Source organism: Lepus europaeus, chromosome 3, assembly GCF_033115175.1.
Source record: "Lepus europaeus isolate LE1 chromosome 3, mLepTim1.pri, whole genome shotgun sequence".
NCBI lineage: Eukaryota > Metazoa > Chordata > Mammalia > Lagomorpha > Leporidae > Lepus > Lepus europaeus.
In genome coordinates, this window is record NC_084829.1 from 36,036,134 (window position 1) to 36,057,026 (window position 20,893).

The 20,893-nt window shown below is 55.3% G+C and overlaps 1 protein-coding gene across 3 annotated transcripts in view; it reads left to right on the top strand.

The window, feature by feature from the left end:
• Positions 1-20,584, top strand: part of PPARD (peroxisome proliferator activated receptor delta) — an 88,504-nt gene extending 67,920 nt beyond the window's left edge. For 2 of the 3 annotated variants that reach the window (XM_062186000.1, XM_062186001.1), the window contains 6 exons: positions 1,464-1,694; positions 11,950-12,104; positions 12,842-12,980; positions 14,130-14,332; positions 14,487-14,937; positions 15,931-20,581. In XM_062186000.1, the coding sequence (XP_062041984.1) occupies positions 1,565-1,694; positions 11,950-12,104; positions 12,842-12,980; positions 14,130-14,332; positions 14,487-14,937; positions 15,931-16,178 (1,326 nt within the window). In that variant the 5' untranslated portion in view covers positions 1,464-1,564 and the 3' untranslated portion in view covers positions 16,179-20,581. Of the gene's footprint in view, positions 1-1,463; positions 1,695-11,949; positions 12,105-12,841; positions 12,981-14,129; positions 14,333-14,486; positions 14,938-15,930 lie in introns of all 3 variants that reach the window. The other variant, XM_062186002.1, reaches the window with a different exon arrangement.
• The last annotated feature ends 309 nt before the right edge of the window (positions 20,585-20,893 follow it).

Below are 20,893 nucleotides of genomic sequence, written 5' to 3' on the forward strand. Positions count from 1 at the left end.
TTCCGCAGACACGTAAATATCCCTAAGTAGGGGCAGGTATTTGGCATGGCAGTGGACACCACCTGGAACACCCACATCCCAAATGAGAGAGCATGGGTTCAAGTCTTGCCTCTGCTCCTGACTCTAGCTTCCTGCTGATGCACACCCGGGGAGGCAACATGTGATGGCTTAAGTACTTGGGTTCCTGACATCCACATTGGAGACCTGGATTGAGTTCCAGGCTTCTGGCTTTGGCCTGGCCAGCCCCTAGCTTTTGTAGGTATTTAGGAAGTGAACCAGAGGATAAGAGAGGGGTGTGTTTGTATGTGAGAGTTTCAAATGAATAAACAAAAATTAAAAATTTATATTTTTAACATATATTTTATTGATTAATTTGAAAGACAGACTGACTTAGAAAAAGAGATCTTACATCTGCTTCAGTCCCCAAATGGCTACAATGGCCGGGGCTGGACCAGGCCCAAGCCAGGAACCTGGAACTCAAGCGAGGTCTCCCATGTGGGTGACAGGAGCCCAAGCTCTAGAGGGCCATCTTCCATTGCTTTCCCTGGCATGTTAGCAGGAAGCTGGATTGGAGACAGGGTAGCTGGGACTTGAACTGGTACTGCAGTATGGAATGCCAGTGTCTCAACAGGCAGCTTAACCTACTGTTCCCCAATGCTGGCCCCAAATAAAAAATGTAAAAGTCTCCAAAAAGTAGATGTTTTCTTTTCCTTCCACAAACCTGCACTGCTGCAGGGCCCTCCCCACTGTTCTTCCTGGCAGGACTCTCCCACAGCGCTTCATGACCGTTCCACTCCCAGCTGCAGTGTTTGTGGACAATATTTTATTTCCTCCTGGGTGATAAGAACACCCAGTAGCCCACCTTGGAAAGACCCCAGGCAGAGCCGCCTCTGACACCTGCTGGCCCTGCCCGTGGGGATCTAGTTACAGGTCTGCTGTCCGTATGAGCCAGGCACAGCAGAGCCGCAGGTCTGCTTTCCACACCCAGACACAGGAAGAGTGGAACCCAGCCCTTTCAAGAACGCTGGCTGGCTCCGGAGAGCAGTGATTGTTGGGCCTGAGTGCTGGTGGGGACGCAGTAGGGGCTGGGAGATAGGATGCATGCCGGGACCTCCAGGGAGGCTGCAGAAGCCCTCAGGTCACTCTGACATGCCTCTTGGAGATTCAGGAACTCCAAGAGCAGATTGGAGTGGCACAGGTAGGGGAAGGTAGCAGTGGGGTCTCTCGCCCTCTCTGGTTGGTGAAGACTGCACTGAAACCCACAAACCTCCTGTAAGAGCCAGGTGGGCCAAGGTGAGAGGGCAAGTGACTTGCAGCGCGAGGAGTAGAGACCAGGAGGGTAGCATCCCAGAGTCTGAGGAAGGAGCAGGAGCAGAACCTCCGGCGTAGCAGCCCTTGAGTGTGCCCCCCGCCCCCGCCACCTTCTCTCTCTGAACCCCTTCTTGTCTTCCCTCTTTGTCCAGGCTAACGGGAACTGCCCTGTAGAGGTCCAACTGCATTCAGACCCAGATGATGCCAGAGCTATGACCCGGCCTGCAGGTGTGGCGCCGAGGGGAGATCAGCCATGGAGCAGCCTCGGGAGGAGACCCCTGAGGTTCGGAAAGAGGAGGAGAAAGAGGAAGTGGCAGAGGCAGAAGGAGCCCCAGAGCTCAGTGGGGGACCAGAGCATGCGCTTCCTTCCAGCAGCTACACAGGTAATTAGGGGCCAGCAGGGGCCACCAGGCAAAGTGAGGACACAGGCCCTCTGCAAGCAGCATCCTGGAGCTCTGTGAGGCTCGGTGGGGGCAGAGTGGTTAAGGACTGGAGCCAGGCAGCCTGGACTCACACTGTACTCTGCCGCTCTTGGCTGAAGGGCCTTGGGCACGTTGTAGTACCTCTTCTTTCTGGAAAATGGACAGGGATGGTAGGTGGTGTGGACGTGGGCTTTGTGAGAATTAAGTGAGCATGCAGTTGGCATGCCTGTCGTACTTGGTGTTGTTATTCCCACCATTGCTACTGCAGGCATCTGGGACCATCTGTGCCTACTGTGCACTGGGAGGGTGACTGTGCTTGTGATGTGATCCTCGGTTGAAACGCACAATGCCATTGATCTCAGGCTGATGATCCAATCAGCGTTTCACTGCACTGTATTTAGGCGTAAATCCTAAGCAACAAGAATGAGTGACTGTGATTCATGGCACTTCGTTCCTAACTTCTCTCATCTCTGTTGGTTCACTTTCATGTAGCCACTGTGAACAGCAGTGTAGACATTTTTCTTTGGCACCTCACCCTGTTGTGTCATCGTCTTTGTCATCCTCACGTGATGTCCACCCCTATGCCCCTGGCTTGGTCTGCTACCCACTCCCCCAGCCCCAGCTTCTCCTCTTTGTCTGTCAGGCTCTCCTCCTCTGAGAGCCGCAGGGCCAGCCGACCCTCGCTCCCTTCCCCATGAGAACCTCAGGGTCCTGAGAGGATGCTGGGGGAGACATCCAGTTCTTGCTGCTGGTTTCAGCTGAAAATGATTCAGGGCAAAAAATGGCCTACATGAAAGATCTCTGTGAGTGAGATCCCAGTGGAAAGAAGGGGCCATCAAAGAAGGAGGTACCTTTCTCTGAAGGGAGGAGAGAACTTCCACTTTGATTATGGCCTTGTCTAAATAATGTCAGAGTTTGTGGACTCAAGAGGCTTCCATAGCCTTGGCTGCTCATGAAGAACCTTGGGTGATCACTGACGTCATAAATAAGAGTGTCAATTGTTAAATCAACAACAAGAGTAACTATGCACTTGCTCCCCATGTAGGATCTCTGTCCCTAATGTGTTGTACTGTGAGAATTAATGACAAAACTAGTCTTCAAACAGTACTTTATACTTTGTGTGTCTGCAAACCATTGAAATATTTAATTAGAGTTGATCTTTTGTATATAAAGTCAATTAAAAGTGAATCTTAATGAAGAATGGGACAGGAGAGGGAGTAGGTAGCATGGTTTGGGGGTGGGAGGGTGGGTATGGGGGGAAGAACTGCTATAATCCAAAAGTTGTACTTATGAAATTTATATTTATTAAATAAAAGCTTTCTATTAAAAGAAAAGAAAATGATTCAGGGCAGAGGAGCAAGCCTGCCCCTCAGGGATGAGCCCTGGACCCTCCTGTGTCTGCATGAGGCAGAGGGTAACTCCCCTAATTAAGACAGGGCAGGGACCGTGGAGTTAGGACTGGCCCCTGTCCAGGCCTGCAGCTCAGGGTTCCCGAGCCCCTGATGCACTCCACTGTGGACCGCAGAGCAGGATTCTTCCTCTCCTGGGCCAGGTCTGGTAGGGTGAAGAGGAAGCCATTCATCCAGTCCTGCTGATCCCACCCGGACATCTGGGGGTAACCAAAGTAGGTCTGGTGTGATTTGGGGGCCAAAGAGAAGGTGTCCCCAACCCCACAGTAACCTACTCTCTCTTTGGTGGCTGGTGGCTAGAGGCTTCAGAGACCCAGCAGTTCTCAGAAGAAAGGCATGTCCATCTGGCCAGGAGTAGAGATTTACACATTCTGTCTGAGCTTGAGAAAGGCGAGGGGGGCTAGGGAGAGGAAAGACACAGGGAACTGAGAATGAGCCAGGGTGTTACAGGGAAGAGGAGGGAAAGACCACAGGTTTGTGACCTCACCACCTGCCTCGGCCACCTCAGTCCCACACCTGGGCCTGGGCAGACAGAGTCATCTCAGAGTAATGTCCTGTCCTGTGGTTTTTTCCACGGCCCCGGTGGTACTGCTCTGTTCACATGCAGGCCAAAGTGCAGTGCCCGGGAGCAGAGGCAGGCGTGGCGGTGGCACCCCCGCCAGCTTTATTGGTGAGGTTTAGTGCTTGGGGGAAGTGTGTGGGGCAGAATTTGCCAGCCATTCACATGGTGCCGCATTGTGACACGGTGTTTAATAGGTCCCAATTATCAATACATGGATAAAGTCGCAGTAGAAAGACTTCATTGTTCAGTAATTAAAGCAGGAGAAGGCTGCTTAACCTAATTGCTGTGTGTTCAAGCCTCAGTATATAAAAAGTACCCATAATTCTACAAGACTAGCCGACTGACATGAAAATCAAAACAGGCCAGGGAGTTCATAGCAGGACTGGTAGCCAGAAAACCATAACCGTTTTTCCGTCTAACTCACAATCAAGGAAGGCATTTCACGGCCTGGCCTGTCGGACTGGTAGAGGGGGCTGCGTGGTGGGTGTTGGCCGGGGTGGAGACGTGGTGCTGCGGCCGCTGGTGAGGGTAGAAGGACAGCGCTGGGTGCAGGCCGGCACTTGTCAGTGTGTGTTCCATTGGCCGTGCACATGTACCTCCAGGAATGTATCCTGTGTGAACACTGGCTCAGCGTGCGCAGGGCTCGCTACAGCAGCAGGCACACTGCAGTGCTGCTCACAAGAGCAGAAACTGGAAGCTCCATCTGTGGCTGGAGCACAGCCTGTAAATACCCTGTACTCATTAAAAAGGCAGGTGGGTGTTTGGGACGTGCACATCCTGTATCAGTGCCTGGGCCCAAGTCCCAACTCTGTTTTCTTTCTTTCTTTCTTTCTTTTTTTCTTTCTTTCTTTCTTTTTTTTTTTTTTTTTTTTTTTTTAGATTTATTTAATTTATTCGAAAGGTGAAGTTACAGAAAGAGAGAAAGAGCCATCACTGGCTCACTCTCCAGATGGCCATAACAGCCAGGGCTGGGTCAGGCCAAAGCCAAGAGGAACCTGAAGTCTATCCAGGTCTCCCACTTGGGTACACAAGCTGGATCAGAAGTGGAGCAGAGACTGGCGCTGTAGCGTAGCAGGTTAAGCCACCGCCTGCAGTGCTGGCATCCCATATGGGCACCAATTCGAGACCCAGGTGCTCCACTTCCGATCCAGCTCCCTGCTAATGCACCTGGGAAAGCAGCAGAAGATGGTCTAAATCCTTGGGCCCCTGTACCCACCTGGGAGACCCAGAAGAAGCCCCTGGCTCCTGGCTTCGGATCAGCTCAGCTCCAGCTCTGTTGCAGCCATGTGGGGAGTGAATCAGTGGATGAAAGACCTCTCTCTCTCGCGCGCGCTCTTGCTCTTGTCTCACTATCTGCCTCAGTCTCTCTGTAACTCTGCCTTTCAAACAAACAAATAAACATTAAAAAAAAAAAAAATGAAAGCAGAAGTGTGGTAGCCGGGACTCAAACTGGCACTCAGATGGATTGCAGGGGGCGGCTTATCCTGCTGTGCCACACGCCAGCCCCTCTGACTCCACTTTTGATTCTAGGTTCCTGCTGTTGCACACCCTGGGATGCAGCAGATGATGACTCTAGTACTTAGCTCCTTGCGGCCCATGTGGGTGACCCAGGATCCTGGCTTTGGCCTGGCCCAGCATGAGCTGTTGAGGGTATCTGGGGAGTGAACCAGGAGAAGGAAGATTCCCTCTTTCTCTCTCTCTCTCTGCCTTTCAAATAAATTTTAAACATTTTTTAAAAGGATAAGTTTGGTTTATATATATTCCTAGAGAAACAAGTTCCTGACAAATTGAGGATCCCATTGTGAAAAATCCTGTGTCACTGAAGGCGCCAGAGAGGTATATACAAAAGGCCTAACTGCAGGGTGCAGGGCCCCGATGAGAAGGACCTGCCATAAGATGCTGCACACCTTACGCATTCTCAGCAATCCTGCGCTACTTTTTAATTTAAAATGCACTAGCTGCTCTGCTTTTCTTTGAAAGGTTAAAATAAATTGTGTTTGATTTTTTTTTAAGTTGGACAGGTAGCAGGTGGAGACAGAGCCTTGTGTCCTATGTTGGGAGCAGGAGGGGCTTTGAGATCATACAGGCCAGGGCAAGAAGCCAGGTCTGCCACGGTGTACTGTGGCCCTTCTTTCGGCCTTCACTTCTGAGTGCAGTTCACCTTTAAAGGCTGTGTCCAGCACTCCTCGAGGGCCAGTTAGGTGAGGAGTAAATGGGGCTGTCTGGCCCACCACTGGTCTTAGCAGCTGCTGTTTCTGTCCCCACGAGTTTGTGGCTTTGGCTTCCAGAGTCTCCTCTCCTTAAAGAGCCAGAAAACAGCAGAAAGGCTACAGTGCACCCCGCTCAGCACGCACTGAGCTCCTCACCCCCTTGGAGGTAGACAGGATAGGCAAGAAGGAAGCTGGGAGCAGCAGCAACTTGCTCGCTCGCAGTCCCCACGGTGGGTGGAGGCAGGGGCAGCCGGAGCCAGTGCGCACACACCCCACTCCTGTCCTCCTGTCCACCTGTCTGCCTGTCCTCCTGCTTCATGATACTCCCCTCTGTCACGCTGAGAAGGAGGAAGACAAAGTGTCCTTCCTCCTGGCCCTAACTCTTCCTCTCAGCCAGCACTTGGGGGGCGTCCAGAGACCGGCCGGTCAGTGGTGGACAAGGCTGAGGGCCTGCCCCAAGGAGCCCACAGTCGAAGCTCACCGGACAACGGAAGTGAAGAGATTGCTTGGTCCCCCAGCCCCAGATCCCTGCAGGATTTACCTTGACTTCAGGAGCTAAAGGGTGCCTGTTCGCCTGTGGGCTCTTCCAGCGAAGGAAATAGAGCAGCCAGCCCAGCTTGCCCGCCCACACTGCTATGACAACACTGTCCCTCCAGCGACAGAGACTAGATATGCAGGAGAGCTCTCAGCCACACATAAATATGTGAGTAAGGTAAACAGTGTCTATTTGCTGAACTTGTAATCAAAGAGGCGAAACTGATACTTGACCCTCTGGGTGAAAGGGCCAATATTTACACTGAGTCCAAACATTTGGATACGACATGTCCTCAGCTGTTGTTTATCATAATCACATCATTGATTAGCAGTACTGAATGTGTGTGTGTGAGGGGTCGTAGGTGTGGCTGTTAGAGCTCAGCTCTAGGAGCTGCATGGTTCTAGATAAAATTCTCATGCTGCTACTGATTAGTTAGGGTTCTCCTGAGAAATGTGTAGGGTCCAAGTCCTGGCTACTCTGCTGCCAATCCAGCTTCCTACCAAGGTTTCTTAGAAGGCAGGAGATGATGGCCACTCATGTGGGAGACCAGGAAGGAGTTACTGGCTCCTGGCTTCAGCTTGGCCCAGAGCTGGCTGTTGGCAGCCGTTCGGAGAGTGAAGCAATGGATGGAGGATCTCTCTCTCGCCCTCTCTCCCCCGCCCTCTCTGTTGCTCTGTCTTTTGAATAAATAAGGGAGAAGAAATTGTGGCAAGTCCAGATTCTGCAGGACAAACAGCAGGCTGGAGCCCGTCGCAGCTCAAGTGCGCAGGCGTCTGGGGGCGGATGCCATCTTTCCGGGGTGGGGCGGAGGGCTGTCTGTTTTCTGAGGGCCTTCAACTATCGGATGAGGCCACTCCCACTGTGGAAGGCCGTCTGCTTTCCTCAGAGTCATGTCTGAAAATAGACGCCCAGAGCCACGTGTAGTCTGGGCACCATGGCCCGGCCGGGCTGACACAGGAAGCCATCCCTGTGCTGCCAGCGAGTTCCTCTTGCATCTGTTCCCTCACCTGTGAAGTAGGTAGGAGGCGCTGCGTGAAGAGGCGCCGTGAGGTTAGGCGAGGTGAGTGGTGTGGACTGCCCGGCCGTGCGGTGGGTACGCGGCCTTACTCTCAGAGCCTCGCCTTCCTCCCAGGCTTGGTACTTACTGACTTCCAAGGTGATGACGAAACGACGCAAGCGTGCTTGGCACGTAGCAGGGGCTGGCAGATGCTGGCTTTTCTTCCCTCCCCCTCCCTTTCCGGTAGAGGTTGGCCCTTGGAAGGTGTTTGGGAAGTCAGATGGGCAGGGCAGGCAGGCTGAGGCTTGCGAGGCAGGGCCCAGGGCCTGCTGGCTCATCGGGTGAGCAAGTGCGCTTCCCAAGTGCAGTGGGAAGGGTAAGCATGGGTGTGGTGAGAACACCGTGCTGGGCTGGGGGAGAGCAGCTGTGTGTGCAGGCAGACAGCCTCAAATGGCAAGGCTGAGGGGCACTGAGGTAGGGACTCCCAGTATGGGAGAGGCTTCTTGGAACCCCAGCCTCCCACTTCATCAAGACACCCACTTGCCCCTACCTCTGACCTAGAGGTCGCGGTGGCGGTTCTGCCATCTTTTCTTTTGGGTGGATGTCATGGTAGTTTGGAGATAAACTTTTTTGAAAAAGAATAACTTATTTATTTGAAAGTCAGGACCACAGAGATGGAGAGGCAGAGGCACTGAGAGACAGATTTTTCCACTTGCTGGTTCATTCCCCAAATGGCTGCAACAGCCAGTACTGGGCCAGGCCAAAGCCAGGAGCTTCATCTGGGTCACCCAAGTTAGTGCAGGGGTGCAAGGACTTGAGCCATCTTCTGCTGCCTTCCCAGGCACATTAGCAGGAACCTGGGTCAGAAGTGGAGCAGCCAGGACTCAAACTGGCACCCATGTGGGATGCTGGCACCACAGGCAGAGGCTTTACCTGCTGCACCACAGCACTGGCCCCTGGTGATAAACTCTTTTTTTATTATTTATTTATTTATTTATTTGAGAGGTAGAGTTACAGACAGTGAGAGGGAGAGACAGAGAGAAAGGTCTTCCATCCACTGGTTCACTCCCCAGTTGGTTGCAATGGATGGAGCTGTGCCGATCCAAAGCCAAGGAGCCAGGAGCTTCTTCGAGGTCTCCCAGCAGGTGCAGGGGCCCAAGGAATTGGGCCATCTTCTACTGCTACCCCAGGCCATAGCAGAGAGCTGGATCAAAAGAGGAACAGCCGGGACTAGAACCAGTGCCCATATGGGATGCCGGCGCTTCAGGCCAGGGCTTTAACCCGCTGCGCCACAGCACCAGCCCCTGGAGATAAACTCTTAAGCCAAGTGGGCAACTGGGAAGCAACAGGAGCTTTGTCTTTGGAAGATCCACTTGCACATTGCTGCCTTCTCCAGGATACACATGCAGCCTACAGCAAACCTTGCCAACAGGATGAACACACTCCAGCCCCACCATGCCCCACCTCTCCCCTGCCTCTTTCGGTCCTGAGTGTGAGTTTCTGGACTGTTACCTCAAATAGGCAGAAGCTAAACTTGCCCATTGCCTTGCGGCCATCACTGAGCCCTCCCTTACTGCTCTGGAGTTCAGCACCTGGGACAGGAACTCTGGGCCCCTTGGACCTGTTTCTTCCCAGTCTGTTAGCAGCCAGCTCCCAGCCGGGACTCCTCTGGGACACAGTTCGGGCTCTGGGTACTTCTTGGGGCTCATGGGGTCCCAGCATCTTGGCTTCTTCCAGAGATCTTGACACTCCTGAGCCAGGGGCCAGCAGCAGGACAGGGCCCCATCTGGCCTCATGCAGGACACACACCCCTCTGGGTTTCTGGGCGGAAACCTTCTGAGGAAGAGGGTGAACGACCAGAGGAAGGAAGAGGCATGGTCCAGCCTGGAGAGCTTCTGTCCATGTTTTTCACTCCCCAAGTGCCTGCAGTGACCCCTGATGGGGGCCAACGCCAAGAGTCAGAAACCCAGTTCATGTCTCCCAAATTGGTGGCTGGAACCCAACAACTTTAGCCATTGCCACAGCTGTTCAGGGTCTGCAATAGCAGGAAACTGGAGTCCGGAGCCAGAGGAGGCACTGGCATTGTGGTGTAGTGGGTAAAGCCGCCTCCTGCAACACTGGCATCTCCCATGGGTGCTGCGTCGTGTCCTGGCTGCTCCACTTCCCATCCAGCTCCCTGCTGATGTGGCTGGGAGAGCAGTTGAAGGTGGCCCAGCGCTTGGGTTCCTGGCTTCAGCCTGACACAGCCCTGGCTGTTGTGACCATCTGAGGAGTGAACCAGCAGATGGAGGATCTCTCTCCCTCCCTGTCTCTGTCTCTATAACGCTTTCAAAATAAATAAGTAAATATTTTTTTTAAAAAGTGAGCCAGAGGAGGACATCAAATGTAGGCACCTCAGCGTGGGAGGTGGGTATCTCAACAGCTAGGCCAAACACTCCCCTAGAATGGTGGCTTTCTGATCCACCTCGTCTGTTTGCCTGGTATTTGTACAGTGCTCTGCATTCCAAGATCTAATTCTGTGTTAACTACTCCTCCCCATGACTCCCTGATCGCCATTTTGCTGAAGTAGAAACTGGGCCCTAGAGAGCCAGAGCTGGGATTTGAGCCCAGGACACTTTGGTCGGGCACTGCGGAGCTGAGATTTGAACCAGGCCATGTGGCTCCTAACTCAGGCTCTCAACGACGTACCTGCCATTTCTGGGCTTCCAGAAGCTGACCTGGAGGCTGTCCAGAGTCCTCACCTGTGAGCCAGGAGAGGGAGCAGCCCTGTGCGCGGGTGATCCTCTCCACTCACCTGGCCCTTACCAGGCATCGCCCCTCCTTATCTTGTATTCTACTTTCCTAATCTCTTTGTTATGTAGGCTGTTTATGGATAGGGTGTGGGGGGTCCTACCCTGCACACAGCAGGTACTCATTAAGTGCCTGTTGAATGAATGGAGAGGGTGGCAGTTTAAGTAGCAACCAAGGGAATGAGGAAGGCACCACCAGGAGATGTGACTAATCAGAGGTGCTTGGTCACCGTGGCCAGGACTCATTTGGTGGAGGCCGGCTCTGAGCTCCAAGGGGAACGTAGTGAGAGACGCTCGAGTCTCCCAGAGGAGGCAGGTGTGCAAGCCACAGAACAGCACGACAAGTGCCCACAGACTGCCCGGCCCAAAGGAAACCCTCCCTGCCCCAGCATCCACACGGGTCTCCACACAATGCTGGAGCAGCCCCTGTCTCGTCTCCCAGCTGCTAGAACTGTGAACAGCAGGTCCTGCCCAGCCCTGCTAGGCAGCAGGTGCTGGGACCAGGAGTCCCGGTGGCTGGGGGACTGCTGATTCCCCAGAGGGCTTTTGGGCCTGCAGGTGTTCAGCACCTTAGCTCCCAGCGCCAGGCGGGGTGACTGACCACAGCAGTGCCCTGTGGACCAAGCTCCTGCCCTTTGAGCCCTTCCACATAGTGGGTGGCACCCAGCAACGAACAAATGCACAGAGTACAGCAGAGGTGACAGGGCGCCTGAGAGGACCAGAGCAGCCTCGCTCTCCCTGACCACGGCTCCCCTCCCCGGCTGCAAGCTCCCCCACAGCACCTATGGTGAGACTGAAGTTGGGAGTTAAGGCACCAGGACAGGCCATTTAGGTATTTGGATCACCCCTAAACTTAACCAGCCAGGAGGGGAGCAGCCGGCATGGCAGGATGAAGCCCACTGGGTGAGAAAGGCTTTCTCCCTGCCACTCCGAGGGCCGAGGGAGTGCAGGGAGGGGGGAGGAGAGTGCGGAGGGAAGGGTTGGGGCCTGGTCGGTGGGTTGACTCCCGTGGTAGGGGAGTCAAGGGCACGCGGCCTGTGCAAGCCTAGAGCACGTTTGTCTGGGCTCTCCAGGTGGCTTGAGCCCCTCAGAGACTCTGCTTGGCTAGTTGTCTGCTTTGGGATTGGCGCCTGTCTGGGGAGGCTGCACAGGCGTCGGACAAGAGCAGAAACCGGAAGGCCAGCACAGCAGCGCGTGAGGCCGTGAACGCGACGCTAGGCTGGGAGTTGGGGCATCCAGGCTCAGTTCAGGTCCCCCTTCCCGAGGGGAAGGGCCCATGGCCCAGGGTCTGAGGGCAAGTCAGAAGAGACTCGTGCGGCTCTCTCATGGTCACCTGACCGTGTGTATCCTGAAGTCTTAGCCCTAGCCGGCTACGTGCTGATGCTGTCAACACCACAGTTCAAACACTGCCATGTGTCATAGAAAAGCGGGGGAGCTCTGGACATTTCCGCTGGTGTGACTAAGGTTGCCACGTAGCTGCTGTGGGTCAGGCTCAGGGCTGGTGGGGGGACACTTGGGGGGTTTGGGTCCATCCTGCCGGAGAAGCCATCATTTACACACACACACCCCACACCAGCTGAAGGAACTGGTGGTCCTCAGAAAAGTCAACTCTGAGACCACACAGATCCTCAGGGCCAAGCCCAGGGCTAAGGAGCTCCTGGCCCTCAGCCAGGCCTAGCCAAGAGTGACGCTGCCCTCCCTCCTGTGCCCACAGACCTGTCCCAGAGCTCCTCGCCGCCCGTGCTGCTGGACCAGCTGCAGATGGGCTGTGATGGGGCCTCGTGCGGCAGCCTCAACATGGAGTGCCGGGTGTGCGGAGACAAGGCTTCAGGCTTCCACTACGGTGTCCATGCGTGTGAGGGCTGCAAGGTACAGACTGCGGGTGTGGCTGCCAAGGGGGGCTGCAAGCACGCAGGGAGCTGACCCGAAACAAAGGCTTTCCCTGCCACAACAGCACCTGCTGCAGAACTCCCACGTGCGCATGCAGAGGCAGCCAGGCAGGCCGGAGAGGAGGGGTTGCCCTGTCAGGCCTACTCTCGGGCACCTGCTGCCAACCCAGGCACTCTTCTGGGCTCTGTGGGCAGCTGGCGCCCCCTGGGGGACCAGGCTCCAGAATGCAGGCAGGACAGAATGAGGGCTGAGGACTGAGCTGTCGTGTGGGCCAGGGCTGAAGAGGCTCTTGGAAGGAAAATAAGAAAAAGAAAAATTACAAAAAAAAAAAAAAAAGAAATAAATAATCACATTTCTTTCTCCAATGAACACCCATCAGAATTTCACAAACTATCTTATTAAACCATCGCCTAGAAGATACACAGAGCCAGATTCATTTATGAACAAATCAGCTGGCAATTTTATGCTACCAGATAAATGAGGAGCTTTAAGACTTCTTTGGGTGTTTAAAATAAGTATATTTTAATTCCCAAGTTTTAGTGTTCCTTTGCTTCCCTGTCTCCTTCAAAACAGTTTCCCCTATGACCTGCCAGTTTGGGGGATTTTTATTTGTCGATGGATAGTTGGGGCCCGCAGCATAACATAACGCGGTGGGTGGAGCAAGGCTTCCCGCCTCTCCCCCCTCCATGCCTCCGCACACGTTCCTGCTCCCTCAGGGCTTCTTCCGTCGGACGATCCGCATGAAGCTGGAGTACGAGAAGTGCGAGCGGAGCTGCAAGATCCAGAAGAAGAACCGCAACAAGTGCCAGCACTGCCGCTTCCAGAAATGCCTGGCCCTGGGCATGTCGCACAATGGTGAGAGCCGGCCGGGCAAGTCGGGGGCTGCTGGCACCACATAGCCGGACCCAGCTTCCGGGGAGCTCCCAGTCCAGGCCAGAGAGGGGATGCCTAGAGCAGTGCCTGTGCCCTAGTAAGTAAGCACTGCAGAGCTAGACCCTGGGCCTAGGAGCCTGAGACCTGTCCCCCAGGCCCCCAGCATCCACCCTGGGCCCTGGGCCTGGACTGGTTCCCACCACCCTAGAACTGGGGCTCACCCGCTCTGGGCTAGAAGGAACCAACAGTTGACCCCCAGCTCAAGAGAGTTGGGAACCCCACTCCTGGAATTTAAGCCTGACTTGGATAACCTGACAGCACAAAAAGCCACTGCCAAGGACAGGGATCACCTCAGCCCACCTTGGCCATTGAGGGCAGGCGGAAGCCAGTAATGACCACACAGGTCAGCGGTCTGGAGCCCGGCAGGGGTCTCCTGGAGGCCCATCATCTCCAGCAGACAGAGCCACGCTGCAGGCTTCGGGCCCCAAAGGTCAGCGGAGGCCACTTATTTAGTTAGCTCCCCAGGCAGCTGAGCTGCTCACCCTGCCCTTCCCCACAGATGCCCTAGCGGGTGGTGGCAGGGCCCGAGCCCTCCGTCTGCTGCTTCTCCTCTGTGATGGAGATTGGTGGGTCTGATCCTTCCCCTTTAGTTCCATCCTCCCAGCCCCATTCCTTAGGTGGGAGTCCTGGGGCTGGCTCAGTCCTTTCTTTCTCTGACAGAAGCCAGGCTGGTGTTCTGTGGGCTTATCAGTGACTGGTTTCTGAGTACTTACTTTGTGAGTACTGTTACCAGATTGGCCCGGCACCCCCGTAATTGAAGGAACATTAGCATCATTGTCCTCCCGGAGGTATGGCACTGGTGAGTGGCCAGGCAGAGCTCAGCGCAGACCCCTGTCACCCGACCTCCCAGTGAGGGAGGACCCTCGTGTGCTGGGCACCGTGGGCAGACAGAGCCCCGCCCTCAAGGAGCTTCCCTCTGGAGGGGGCCGCTCCATGCCCATCCTGCTGACTCTCGAGCTTCTAAGGCTCAAGGAGACGTCGCTGTCTGTGCCCCGTGCACCTGTCCAGGGGCAGGGGTGAGAGGTGCCGGCCCTGCCTGCGCCCCTCAGTGACTCCCTCCTCCCTGTGCAGCCATCCGCTTTGGCCGGATGCCAGAAGCCGAGAAGAGGAAGCTGGTGGCAGGGCTGACGGCGGTCGAGGGGCACCAGCACAGCCCGCAGGTGGCGGATCTGAAGGCCTTCTCCAAGCACATCTACAATGCCTACCTGAAAAACTTCAACATGACCAAAAAGAAGGCCCGCGGCATCCTCACCGGCAAGGCCAGCCACACGGCGGTGAGTGTTGCTGCTCGGCCTGGCAGTGTCTGGGCGCTGGGAGAGCCAGGCCTCCTTTCTCCCCTAGCTTCATGATACTTGCCACAGGTGTGGGGAGCACCCAGTGGGGGTGGGGTCCCTGGAGGCCTGGCCTTTACCAGGGCCTGGTTTTCAGCCCTTTGTGATCCACGACATCGAGACATTGTGGCAGGCGGAGAAGGGCCTGGTGTGGAAGCAGCTGGTGAACGGCCTGCCGCCCTACAAGGAGATCAGCGTGCACGTGTTCTACCGCTGCCAGTGCACCACTGTGGAGACCGTGCGGGAGCTCACGGAGTTCGCCAAGAGCATCCCCAACTTCAGCAACCTCTTCCTCAACGACCAGGTGACCCTCCTGAAGTACGGCGTGCACGAGGCCATCTTCGCCATGCTGGCCTCCATCGTCAACAAAGACGGGCTGCTGGTGGCCAATGGCAGTGGCTTCGTCACCCGTGAGTTCCTGCGCAGCCTCCGCAAGCCCTTCAGTGACATCATCGAGCCCAAGTTTGAGTTCGCTGTTAAGTTCAATGCTCTTGAACTTGATGACAGTGACTTGGCTCTGTTCATCGCAGCCATCATTCTGTGCGGAGGTGAGTCAGGGTAGGGCAGGTGGGCCAGCCCCACACAGCCGGACGGCGGACAGCATAGGAAGGAGCACGGGGCTGGCCGTGCCCGCAGGAGCAGACCCATCTTACACAGGCAGAGGGGAAGAGACTGGACAGGAGGATGCTGTCATGTTAATGGGGGCTTCAGATTCCAACACGATAATTACAGCAGTAAGCATGCTAACTAACAGTGGCTGAGAGCTTGTGTCATGTCGGTTCCTTCTCAGAGATTCTGAGCCCCAGTCCTCACAGCCGCGCTGTACAGAAGGTGTTTTATTGTCCCTATCTCATAGACCAGGAGACCAGCCAGAGAGGCTGACTGACCTGTCTGTAGGCCACTAGGGTTTGGGGACAGAATTTGAATCTGGACATTGAGTCTCTCTCTCCCCCTCTTTTTTAAAGATTTATGTATTTATTTGAGAGGCAGAGTTACAGAGAGAGGGAGAGACAGAGAGATCTTCCATTTGCTGGTTCACTCCCCAAATGGCTGCAACGACTGAGGGTGGGCCAGGCCAAAGCCAGGAGCCAGGAGCTTCATCCAGGCCTCCCACATGGGTGCCCAGGGGTTCAAGCATTTGGGCCATCCTCTGCCACTTTCTCAGGCACATTAGCAGGGAGCTGGACTGGAAGTGGAGCAGCCAGGTCTTAAACCAGTGCCCATATGGGATGCCGGCCTCACAGGCGGCAGTCTCACCTGCTATGCCACAGTGCCAGTGGGCCCAGGCATTGAGGCTCTTGAACTATGATACTGTATTGCCTAGAAGGGAAAAAAAAAAAAAAAAAAAAAGACTTCCAGCAACACCAAAAGAGGAAGCCTGGGGCAGGGGCTAGAATGCTCAGCTTAGTGGCCCTGACAGGAGGGGTTGGGTCTGCCCCAGTCAAGGAGGCCCCGCTGTTCCTCAGGCCTCACCCTGCAGGACGCAGTAGGCGAGTTCCTCTGCCCTTCTGAGACCCCATGCGTGCCCTGTGTCCCCGCAGACCGGCCAGGCCTCATGAATGTGCCGCAGGTGGAGGCCATCCAGGACACCATCCTGCGTGCCCTTGAGTTCCACCTGCAGGCCAACCACCCCGACGCCCAGTACCTCTTCCCCAAGCTGCTGCAGAAGATGGCGGACCTGCGGCAGCTGGTCACCGAGCATGCCCAGATGATGCAGCGCATCAAGAAGACCGAGACCGAGACCTCGCTGCACCCCCTGCTCCAGGAGATCTACAAGGACATGTACTGAGAGGCCGGCCCCTCGGGGCTTTCCTGTTGCCCAGCCTGGGAGCACTCGGCTCACACAGAGTGCGGATCGCACACCCGCGCTCCCACCCACACGGCCCCCGCTCCCTGTGTTCCTTTTGTGCTCTCCCTCCTCCCCTCAGCCTCTGTGGTCCCCCTCTTCCTCACGCCTCTGTCTTCCTCGTTTCCCTGCTCTCTTTTTCCCTTTCTGTAGGGTCCCACTTCCTTCCTCCCTGGCTTCCCTCCCTCGCCCGCCATGTCTCCGTGCCCACATCTGTCTGTCTCGTTCTCCAAGATGGTTTGTATTATTTCACCAGCAGTGTAGAACAGGACCCTTTCCCAGGAGCAGAAGGGGTGGGGTCTGCCCTCTACCCGTCACTGCACCTATAGGCCTAGGGGCCTGTCTTCAGATGGAAGCCTTGAGCCATCCAAAGAAACACTAAGCTCTCGGGGCCTGGCTTCCCAGGGAAGCCAAGCATGGCCCGGGCTGACTGCAGCAGCGGCCCAGGGGCACAGGGTCCCTGCTGCAGAGGACAGTGGCGGGGGGGCCTGGGCTGAGCCAGATTCCTCCCCAGACTGACCCCCCACAGGCCAAGGCTGCCCCCCACCCCAGTGGCACCCCCAGTCTCTGACACCCACATCCTTCCATTCCTCTTCACACCGTTCTTCCAGGTCAATGTTGCTGATGGCCCCTGCGCTGGCCGCTGGGAGCCTCCCTCGCCTGGAAGGAGGCAGGGTTCCCTCCAGGTGGGGGCCCCACCCCTCCCTGAAGAGGAGGCAGAAGGAAGTTGGTGGTTGATGGGAACAGCACACTTAGTTCTGACCCCAGGAAGGGCTTGGGGCAGGCCCTCTGTCAGCACCCACCCCCACCCACCTTGTAGCAGCCGCCCACAGAGCCTGGCTCTGCCCCGGCCAGCTCAGTGGAAGCTCACGCCCCACGCCCCCCGCCCCCAAGTACTCCCTAGAGCTGTCACTCCCCTCACACAGCACAGCACTGAAATCGCTGTACCCACAGGTTCCATTCCCAAAGGGAGCGTTCGCAGTGGACAGGCAGAGCTGTGCCCCGTTCCTATACTGGCCGGGAGCACCCTGCTGAGTCAGCCAGCACCTGCTCACTGCAGGAACTACCCGACGTACACTGGCCCTGTGCCTCCTGACATCCGCTTGCTGCTCTCCCTTCCCCTATAGCTGGCCTCGCTGGTCACCTGCAGATCTCCCTGCACAACCCCTGATGACCAGAGACCTTGCCAAGCCTGGGCCCATTCCCCTGGCCCTGTCCTGCCTGCTCCCAGGTGGGGGTGCCTTCACCTGAGAGGAGGGGCTGCAGCCCAGCTGGGAGAGCAGTGTCTGAGCAGCAGGGCAGAGCGCCCGCCAGCTGCACAGGCGAAGGATGGCCAAGGTCTCGGAGCAGGGGGGTGGGTGAGCTGGGGTTGGAACCCAGGCTTCCTGGCTCCTGTCTGGCTCTCCTTCCCAGAGGGCCTTTCCGTCTGACCACAGATCTAGGGGGAAAGTGGCCCTCCGCGTCCGTGCCCGCGCCCGCGCCCCAGGCTCACTCTGTATGCTGGCAGGATTCTTCCTTTCCCTCCCATCCTAGCTGAGCAGGGATTTGGGGCAGGGGAGAGGCTGTGAAGGGAGGGAGAGCTGCTGTGCCTGACTTCCTCCCCCACCATGCACCCTGTCCCTGCCCCTGCCCAGCTCTGGTGCTGAGGATACAGCTCTTCTCAGTGTCTGAAGTCTCCAAAATTGAAATGTATATTTTTGCTAGGAACCCCAGCTTCCTGTGTTTTTAATATAAATAGTGTATACAGACTGATGGAACTTTAAATAAATGGGAATTAAATATTTAAGAATTGACTCCAAGCTGACTCAGTTCTTTACATCTTTTTTTCTGGGAGCTGGTTAGACCCCTCCCCCTTGTCTGTATCCAGTGCACAGAGAGGGAAGTGTGGGTGGGCCAAGGAGTCCCTAGGGTGCTGGCTGGGGAGGGTCAGCTCCAGCCTTGGCTCTGTTCCTCCTTCCGGGCGCCTTCTGCTCTGCTTCTCCCCTCCCCCTTTTGCCATCCCCCCTTGTGGAGAGCTGTGTTGGTTCCAATAAGGGTTTTATTATGCAGTGGGGAAGTCACACATTCTAATTTATGCAGCACACTGCGCCAACCGCCAACCGGCCACCCAAGGTTCCCAAAGTGCCTCTGATGCTCCTCACAAAGCGTCTTAGCCACCCAGGGCGGATTCTCACCAGATCTGCAGGATGGCACCTCAGAGCCTAACAACGCAGGTCTCGAAGGCTGAGTAGTTTGGCGAGCAGGGCTTCCACATCAGGGAGCTCAGACCCTCGGCGGCGTTAGGCCTGTGCAGGGCTGGCTGGGAGAACTCTCACGGGAAGGTCTGAGCGTGGGGGTTAACCCGGAGCTTTTCTCTCTGCCGCCTCAGGAGAGTCTGGTCAGAGTCTCTCTGGCCTCTTCAGGCTACAGTTTATATGCACTTTGGACGGTCAGTAAAGGGCTGATAAGGTCCTCGAGGAGGGTGTGTGGGGGCCATGGGTGGTTCTTACCACGTCCACGCAGATCTCCTGCAATCAGCTTAGCTCTTGTTTATTTCTTAGTAATATTATGGTGGAGCTGTTTAATTTCTGCTCCTTACAAGAAGCCTGAGCCAGGTGCTCCCTGGCTTTCCATGTGACCTCTGCACTGCACCACCACCACCTGCTCACCAGATGTCCAACCAGTGGGGCCACCTGATCTTGGACTTGAACCTCCCAAACTGAGCTAAATAAATCTTTTCTCTATATGAAGTTAGTTGCCTCAGGCATTATGTTGTAATCATGACACAAAAAATAAGTTTAAAAAACCACAGAAACAAAAACAGCTAATAGAGAAAAACTGATACCAAAAAACTGGCAGAGGTGGGGGCAGTGCTGTGGCGTATCAGGTAAAACTGCTGCCTGCAGTGCCGGCATCCCATATGGGCACTAGTTTGAGTCCTGGCTGCTCCACTTCCGATCCAACTCTGCTATGGCCTGGGAAAGCAGTAGAGGATGGCCCAAGCCCTTGGGCCCCTGCACCCATGTGGGAGACCCAGAAGAAGCTCCTGGCTCCTGGCTTCAGATCGGCCATTGCAGCTATCTGGGGAGTGAACCAGTGGATGCAAGACCCCTCTCTCTGTCTGCCTCTCTGTAATTCAGCCTTTCAAATAAATAAACAAACCTTAAAAAAAAACACAGGAGGTGGGGCCATTGCTGTAACTACCTGGATTTGTGGAGGCGCCTTTGGCACTGGCTTACGGGAGAAAGCTGCAAGAGTTTCCACGAGCAGGCTAGAGGAAGCCCAGAGAGCGCATTGTGGGTGTTCCAGTGAGGGCTCTGGAGACCAGGACGTAAGCCCACGCTGAGGCGCTCTCAGATGGACGTGGCGATTCTCCTGGGAAACGGACTGCAGGCCACCCTTGCTTCTCCGTGGCAGAGGAGCTGGCTTTACTGCGGCCATTCATTCCCTGACCACGCTGTGGGAAGATGAGCTTAAGTTTGGTGGAAGAGATTTCCAAGAAGCTAAGCATTCAGGTGTTACTGGCTGCGTTTAGTTCTACAGCAAGAATCAGGAGTGAGAAGGAATGAAGAAGCATGTGGCAGACCGCATGGTGGGAAAACCACTTGCTACAGACGTTAGATAAATGGGCAGGCACTTATCCTGTCTGTTAAGAATGCCCACATCCTACCTTAGCGTGCCTGTGCCTGTGTTTGGTGATCCCCAGCCCTGGCTCCTGACGCCAGCTTCCCACTAATGCAGACTCTGGGAGGCAGCAGCGATGGCTCAAGTGATCGGATCCCTGAGACCCATGAGGGAGACCTGAATGAAGTTCCCAGCTTCTGGGGCAGGCACTGTGGCACAGTAGGGTGACACTGCTTGGGATACCCTCGTCCCATATTGGAGTGCCTGGGATCAGATCTTGCCTCTGCTTCCAATCCAGCTCCTTGCTAATGTGCATCCTAGGAGGCAGTGGGTGATGCCTCTACTTGGGTCCCTGCCACCCATGTGGGAGACCCAGATAGAATTTCAGGCTCCTGGCCCCAGCCCTGGCTGTGACGGCATTTGGGGAGTGAACCAACAGATGGAAGATACACACACACACACAGCCTTTCAAGTAAATAAAAATAGGGGCCAGCGCTGTGGCGTAGTGGGTAGGGCCACCGCCTGCAGTGCTGGCATCCCATATGGGCACCGGTTCGAGTCCCAGCTGCTCCACTTCGATCCAGCTCTCTGCTGTGACCTGGGAAAGCAGTGGAAGATGGCCCAAGTCCTTGGGTCCCCGCACCTGCGTGAGAAGACCTGGAAGAAACTCCTGGCTCCTGGCTTCAGATTGGCTCAGCTCCAGCCATTGATAGAGGATCTCTCTCTCTCTCTGCCTCTCCTTCTCTCTGTGTAACTCTGACTTTCAAATAAATAAATGAATCTTTTTTTAAAAAAAAGTAAAAATAGATAAGTTTTTTAAAAATAATAACCTTTTTTTTTTTTTCAAATTATTTATCTATTTATTTAAAAGTCAGAGTTGCACAGAGAGAGGAGAGTCAGAGAGAGAGGGAGAGGTCTTCCATCCACTGGTTCACTCCCCAATTGGCTGCAACGGCCGAAGCTGCGAAGCTGCGCCTATCTGAAGTCAGGAGCCAGGAGCTTCTCGGGTCTTCTCACGCAGGTGCAGGAGCCCAAGGACTTGTGCCATCTTCCAC